Source organism: Vicia villosa, linkage group LG4 (genome assembly GCF_029867415.1).
Source record: "Vicia villosa cultivar HV-30 ecotype Madison, WI linkage group LG4, Vvil1.0, whole genome shotgun sequence".
Classification (NCBI taxonomy): domain Eukaryota; kingdom Viridiplantae; phylum Streptophyta; class Magnoliopsida; order Fabales; family Fabaceae; genus Vicia; species Vicia villosa.
The window spans coordinates 144,341,571-144,349,478 of NC_081183.1; the positions used below are offsets into that span (position 1 = coordinate 144,341,571).

The 7,908-nt window shown below is 33.3% G+C and overlaps 1 protein-coding gene across 4 annotated transcripts; it reads right to left on the reverse strand.

The window, feature by feature from the left end:
• Positions 1–2,528: 2,528 nt before the first annotated feature.
• Positions 2,529–5,623, reverse strand: LOC131599848 (uncharacterized). 4 transcript variants are annotated; one of them, XR_009282932.1, is made up of 7 exons: positions 5,262–5,623; positions 4,809–5,092; positions 4,468–4,614; positions 4,132–4,381; positions 3,244–3,310; positions 3,054–3,117; positions 2,529–2,809 (listed from the first exon to the last, which is right to left on the reverse strand). XR_009282932.1 is itself a non-coding variant. In XM_058872101.1 (5 exons), the coding sequence occupies exons 1-4, from the start codon at positions 5,325–5,327 to the stop codon at positions 3,285–3,287; spliced, it is 489 nt and encodes a 162-aa protein (XP_058728084.1). In that variant the 5' UTR covers positions 5,328–5,623; the 3' UTR covers positions 2,857–3,117; positions 3,244–3,284. The 4 variants fall into 4 exon arrangements, 1 of the variants encoding a protein (XP_058728084.1); XR_009282931.1 differs by having other exon boundaries at positions 4,809–5,097; XR_009282930.1 differs by lacking the exon at positions 4,809–5,092.
• Positions 5,624–7,908: the final 2,285 nt, after the last annotated feature.

Sequence of the window (7,908 nt, forward strand, 5' to 3'; positions counted from 1 at the left end):
ACATGTTCTTCGTAGATGATAGTCTTATGTTTGCTAGGGCCATAACTAATGAAGCAGATCGAATTTTGCAGGTTCTCCATAGGTATCAGGCAGCATCGGATCAAGTTGTCAACCTGAATAAATCTGAAGTTTCTTTTAGCAAAAATAAAAGTGTCTGGGCGAGGAATTCGGTTTGCAACATATTCGGGGTCCAAAGCGTGGGCAACCACTCAAAATACTTGGGACTACCAGTTGTTCTTGGAAGATCTAAGAAAGAAATTGTTTCCCTTGTTGTAGAGCGAGTTTGGAAGAAGATAAAAAGCTGGAAGGCGAATTTTCTCTTAAGGGATGGTAAAGAAGTCTTGATCAAGGCAGTGGCTTAGGTGATTCCAAGTTATATCATGAGTTTCTACAAGCTGGTTGAAGGAATCTGTAAGGAAATGGAATCAATGCTTGTAAAATTCTGGTGGGATGCTAACAATGGATCAAACAAAGTTCATTAGATGAGTTGGAACGTCTCTAAGTTGCTAAAGGTTCAGGGGGGCATGGGATTTCGTGGAATTGGTGATTTCAATATCATCCTTTTAGGGAAACTAAGTTGGAGATTACTTTAAGTTGGGGATTCTTTGTTTGTTAAAGTTTTAAAAGGCAAGTATTTTCCCAGAAGTGACTTGTTGAATGCAAACCTAGGATTCTCGCCTAGCTACACATGGAGGAGTATCATAAGCGCGTAGGATTTGATATCCTGAGGTTCTAGATGGATGGTTGGTGATGGATCTAAGGAGAGAATCTGGGCGGACAATTGGATTCCTTATAATCCATGATTTAAACATTTAATCTGTAGGGGAAATGCTGACAAGCAGGTTTCCTCTTTAATTGATCATGATTTAGGAATCTCGGATAGGTAGGCTCATAGTGAAACTTTGGATCCAAAGGACGTTTTGAATGTTGTCAACATACCCTTGTCTAGAAGAATCATCGAGGACAAGCGTATTTGGAACTTTGAGGCAGACAAGGAATATTCAATTAGGAGTGATTATCATCACATTGGGTGTGCTAGAAGAAAGAATTTGCACAGGTCCCTATAGTGCGCATTTTGGAGATTTGTGGAAGAGGTTATGAAGGTTGCCTATCACTTCGAAGGTGCGAAATTTTATGTGGCCTCTAGCTAAGAATATCCTTTCCACAAGGTGCACTTTGCAGAAATAACGTATCACTCTTGATCCCTCTTGTCCTCTTTGTCATTCACAGGCTGAAAATGTTCATCATTTATTCCTTGATTGCGAGTTTTCTCGTAAAGTGTGTTTCTCTCCTCCGTTGGGTTTTAGGCCTATGAATAATCTTGATATATTTGACTGGCTAGCTATCATTTTGAGTGGTAAAGATATACTGGCAGTCTAAATGAAATGCTCTGCTTTATGGAAGATATGGGCCGCTTGTAACAATTGTGTCTTCAATCACAAGGTAACTGACCCTGCTAGAGTTGCGTTTGAAGCAGCATAAGTGGTGAGGGATTTCAATAGGGCTAATCCAGAAGCTCTTGTCAAGCATAAACCTTCGGTTGATTGGCAGATGCTTCCTCCTGGCCCAAGTGTTTCTTTGGTGCAAGTTGTTGTTGGTTGTTTTAAGGATGACTTTGTCACCACGGGATGTGTGGTTAAGAATGATTTTGATGTTGTATCTCCGTCTGCTTGCAAAAGAGGGGATATTCATGTTACGCCATGTGTGGCTAAAGCTCTGGCTATAAAATGGGCGCTTATGCTGATGCATTCCCCCCATCTAGATAATGCCATTCTCCATTCAGACACTCTCAGTGTGGTTGATAATATAAGTGATATTTTCGTTATTGCTGATTTGAAATCTACTGCGGTTGATTATAAACATTTGCTAGCTAGTTTTAACAATGTTACTATTTATAGGTAGAAATAGTAATGATGATGCCTACTATATGATGGGTGTGGGCAAATCCTAGGGTAACAAAACCTGGTCTAGCTGTATTCCATCTCTGAATTCGATTCCTTCATATAGTCAATCGGTGTTAATGCCTTCTTGTTAATTTATGAGGTGTTTTTATAAAAAAAAATTAGATCGTAAAATTTTCACAAAAACACATTTTATTAAATATTTCTATTTTTCAATTGACAAAATGTCAATACTCTTTATTATAATTTTATTATTATTATTATTATTATTATTATTATTATTATTATTATTATTATTATTATAATAATATAAAGATCGTTTAGTCATTTCTAATCTCTGATTGATATAATCTATTGTAACTCTTATTTAATTATAATTTTGCTTCTATATTCTATTGACACTATTAGAAATACTGGAATTTTCTGCGGATTTACATGCGGATTTTAACTAAATTTCCGCAGGAAACACTTTACCTGCGGATTTTCCTGCGGTTTATTGTCCCCAGGTGGGTAATATTTTCGGCAGGAAGTTCCGCAGGTAATTCCTCAGCTAAATCCGCAGGAAAATTCCGCAGGTAAATCCGCAGGAAAATTATTTAAAAAATTAAAAAAAAAATTTATACCGTCTCGTCTCTAGATATGTATTGCTTCTACTAAATACTAAACAATATATACAATCACCAAAGTTATGCAACAGTGGTTTTCTCCAAAAGACAAATCTACCATGGAATCATCCTTATGACTATCTTGATTGGTGCCTATTCTTTTCGGAACAACTTTTTGGTTTTTCGAGCTCTTCTTCATAGTAGAAGATGGAACTGCTTCAATAAACTGGTTTTTCTGTAGCACATTGTCAACCCTAAGCACTTTTTCCCTGTGCTTTTCAATCTTCTTCTTTACCGCAAGATCTAGCCATGAAAAATTCATATCAATCAACATTCAATGTCATCAAGAATACAAGTTCAGGTTAAAAAAATGAATGTTACATCAAAACAGCACACACCAACCAGCAAAACAATTAGATTCTAGAAACACGGATAATTATAGTTTTCCATCTTCCACATAAACTAAAATTTAACACCTTTTCTTCTACATTCAAGGATCATTAAGAATACAAATTCGGGTTAAAAAAAGACCAAATATTCCAGTTACCTTCAGCAATTAGTGCTCTTTCGTTGGCAGCCATATGCGCGATGATCTTGTAAATTACTTCAATCTGCAGAAAAATTAAATGTTACCAAAAATCTATCTAACTAATTAACACTTTTTATTAATTTGATTCAATAACATAGTTGAAAAAATTAATATTGGAGAGCATTTAGCAGTGAGGTAAATGGTGTACATCTTCGGGAGCATGGCAACATTCAACTACTTCTTCAATTGTCAATGGCTCAATAGGCTCATTGCAGCTGAAAATACAAAACAAGCAAATTGCAATTAGTAGCGAACCGGACAGTATCTTTAAAAAGAATACCTAACTACAGCAGATTAGTTCAATCTCTCCTCTCAAACTAATATTCTCTTCGATTTGTCATTTACAAGTAGATCAATTTTTCATAACTAACGGGATCCAAAAACCTACCATCTCCCTGCGAAGTTGACTTAATCCTGCCCACTAGAGAGAGACAGAGAGAAACTCAAAACAGACCCTAAGTTCATTAGGAATAACTACCTACTACCTCAACCACTAAAAACTCTATACCACACAAACAAAGGTAACTGACAAGTAACAAATATATGAGAAATGAACTCGGAGCCAAAGGCCACCTCAAACCCTCTAAGAATAGTCTTAACTCCACATCTAACTAAACCCAAATCTAATAAGCATATAATGCAGAAAATTAGAAAATTCCAACTAACTGAACCATGCACTTTGTCAAAATCCACCTTAAGAATGAGACAAGCTCTCTTAGTTCTCTTGGCCATGTCGACCACCTCAGTGACACCCATCACTCCCTCAACCAGCAACCTTCCCATAAGAAAAGCTGGTTGATTTAGGGATATAAACTTATCCATCACTGTCTAATGACCAACATTGTATCTATATTTTTATAACCTAAGTATAACGCAATCATCAATAAGCTTAGAAATTTAAAATTTGAAAGAATCTAGCATCAATTAATTACATAAAAGTGAATATATTTAAATATCTAAATGAGTCAAAGTGAAACAATGGCAATGTCTTTAAAACAAAATATAACAAGTGTATAGACACATATGAGAACTATACCTTTGAATTCCTCCGAAGCTAATATCATTAACATTTGGTGCTTGACATTTTCATTTATGAATGAAGCACTCTTGATTGACATTGTGTCCAGTACCTTTGAATTCCTCAAAATATATTCAGCAAATTGAAGACTATATTCTGTGTATGTAAATTGTTTAATCAAACATGTTCTATGCTGTGTTGAAAGACATTCCGGAGTAGATGTTTGTTCCCTCCAATTATACACAATTTCGTCTCCATTCCCATTGTCCTGTGATTCACATACTTTTTATAAGATAAAATAGATAAACAAAAAATGAAGTAAAAACAAAAAGAGATTGGTAGACAGTACAAAACCTCGATAATGGTAAGATTTTGAAGGTTGGGAAAATAATCTAGCCTTTCTAGCAACCACACCCACTCCTCCATAAGATCTCTATGCTTAAGGATTACCTCCATGTATATTACATTGTAAAGAATAGGATAGCTGCAGCAATGTGAGTCCTGTTGTGATTCACCAATGTTAGATATCAACCTTAATTTCTTTTATCATAGAAAAACATAATAAATGAAGAAATCTAGGAAGCATCGACACTGACACGGCAACATAAACTTAATAGCGTAATCTCAAGTGTCAGTAAAGATGTCTGTGCTAAGTAAAAAGAAATAATCTCTAATGACACCAACAATGTTCTTACTAGTTCTCCACTCAAAACCTGGCCGTTTGGCCAATGAATCAAATTCCTAGTGTCAGGATTAAGTATATTGAGCCGTTAATATCAACTAAATCAAATTCCTCTCTCACCGCTAACTTCGCCACAAAAGCTGAAACAAGAGAAACAATATTTCAATTTTCAACAAATAAAAAAAATCCAAGAAATGAAAATGTTGAGAGCGGAAGAAGAAGACTGGCGAATTCGGTTGGGACATTTCATCGAACATCTTGCGAGCGAGGACAAATTCGGCATTTTTCTTCCAAAAGCTAAACTAAACATTCAGATTTAAAACATAATCAATAGAAAAACTTGCAACTATTCTCAATTTCAAAACCTCATGTATCAGTATATTTCAACTACAACCAACTCCATTCAACAGAAAATCCCAAACGTTATTCGAAATTACGAAAAGAGAAGCAACGGTAGAAAACTAACCTTCCCAAGACAGTAGCAAGAGTTTGAAGGTAAGTGCCAATGGTTGTAGTCACAACCGGGAAGCATAATCGTTTCCTTCTGCTCATTGCTTCCGCTTTTGTTGGAAGAGGAATCTTCCTTGGCCGCCGGCGGATAGGATTCCGGGTACGGATTTTGGTACGGATGGAGAGGTTGTTGAAATTGAGAGATGAGGTTTTGGGGTGGTTAGGTGGGGTTAGGGTTTTGGAGGAGATGGTGAAGGAAGAGAGTGTTGCCATTGGAAATGGGTTACCGAATTTGAGAGAAGAATGAAATTGTGACAATGCCATTGAAAATAACGATAAGGCTCAACGTTCAACTAGTTTGTGGAGATGAAGAGTGAACAATTGATGTATCTTATTATAAGATGTAACAATTGAAATTTTTTTATACTTACCCCACATATCTATTAATCTCTAAAATAAATATATATCAAAATCAAAATTTGTATACCATTTATTTTGTTAAAAACTAAGATTAAAATTAAAAATTAATTAAAATAAATTATAAAATAATTAATAACATAGATAAAATAAGGATTAAAAATTAAAATTAAACTAACCAAAAAATACCATAAAAATAAATACTAAAATAGAAGAAATATATTATTATAATACAAATTGAAGAATTATATTAATTTTAAAAAATTACTATTATTTTTAGAAAATATTTAAATCAATTTTCTCATATATATAGTTGGCAGGATATATAGTTTTCATTGGTTGACAGTGTAAAAGTAATTGACAGTGTCAACCATGTTTGGGTTATTGAGATAATTTTTTTTTAAAATTGATTATTATAAAAAAATATTTGATACCCATTCTCAAAATTTTTAATACCTTTTATTAATTTTATTTTTAAAATTTTTTATACCTTTTATTTTGTCAAAAATTAAGGTAAAAAATTTAAAAATAACACAATTCACATTAAAACATTAATTAATATAATAATATTAAATAATTAACCATTAAATATAATGATTCATTTTTAAAAAAATTAGACAAAATTACTATTATTTTAAGAAAATAGTTAATTTTGCAGCAAAATCCGCAGGAAAGTTTCCTGCGGAATTACCTGCGGATTGTGTATAATAGTTTGGTTTTTATACAATAGATATTCGCAGCAAAATTCGCAGGAAACATTCCTGTGGATTTACCTGCGGATTTTGCATTATAGTTTCATTTTCTGTTTGAAATATATGAACCGCAGAAAAATCCGCAGGTATTCCTGTGGAAATTTCTGCCAATTCTAGATTCACAGAAAAAATTTAGTTTGTTTAAGAAAGTCCCAGGAAATTCCGCAGGTAAACCTGTGAAAATTTTCCACAACAAATACGTAAGTAATACGTGTATTTCTAGTAGTGTGAAGTTCTAAGAGAAAGGGTGTTATCTCATGGTTTTTTCCTTTCATCTATGATTTCTACTGGTTGATACAATGTCACTGCATCCTATCACTTTTTGATGTAATAGAAGAAAAGAAACATTGCCTAGATGATGATTAAAGGCTAGGACTTCTCTAGTGGGGGTGATAAAGAATCCTTAAATTCAAATGAATATCAAAACCTTGGCCCAAATAACTCTCCATTATTGATTAATTAATTAATTACTATTAATTTATGTGTTCTTGATACACATAAAAGTTATCAACATGAAGAAGAACAATCCAAGAAAGCTATGCCTTTCCTGAATATTAATCCTCATTCCAAATTTCCAATTCAAAAGCATCCACTCCCCAAAAAGGACATCGCAAACCGACTTATCTTGAATTTGACAAAGAATCAATACCAAAAACAATCAATCAACTTGTTTTTAATGACTAATATACCCTTCATACTTGGTCCAAAAAACAATTATTGAGAGGCTTATCTCTTCTCTGTCATAGCCGTCCATGAGAAATTTTGGACACAATAATCAAAATAAATTAAATGGTATTAACAAAATGTCATATTCCATATCTAATTTGAAGGGAAACTATAATGTATGCAAAAGTATGTTATGTATAGAAAAGTTTATAATTAAAAATATTTATTCATTATAAGATAAAATAGTATTATGAAAATTGGTTTAATTAATAAAATTGACTCATACCCTTTAAATTTATGAATTTAACTTTTTTCTATTTATTTATTATAAGATAAAATAGTATTACAAAATGTTTAAGACTAAATTAATCCACAAGTAAGAGTGGCATCATTTAAATCTGTTTTGCAAAAGTCTGTAAGAAAAATTGGATGGACAGAGTTAAGGGTGTGAACCTAAATCTCTGCTCCGTCCTGCAAAAAAGTGAGGGTGGGACGGACTAAGCCTGGTGGCACTATATTTTTTAAGCTTAAAAAAACAAAAATTTATGCTAATATTCATGTCCGCAAAAGTCCGCATAAAAAACGGGACAAGATGGGACAGTCACGTTAATGGGTGAAGGCCTAAAATCTTGGCTCGCCCTTCACTAAAGTGCAAAACGGAGATGTCCAAAAATCAGACCCGTTTTACTAGCCACATCCACCGATTAAGAGATAAAAGACTACTATGTACAACTATACAAATTTAATATTTATTCATATTATTATTAGATAATCTTTAATTAAAATATAAAAAAAAAAACAGATTTAATCACATATTAATGAAAGGGT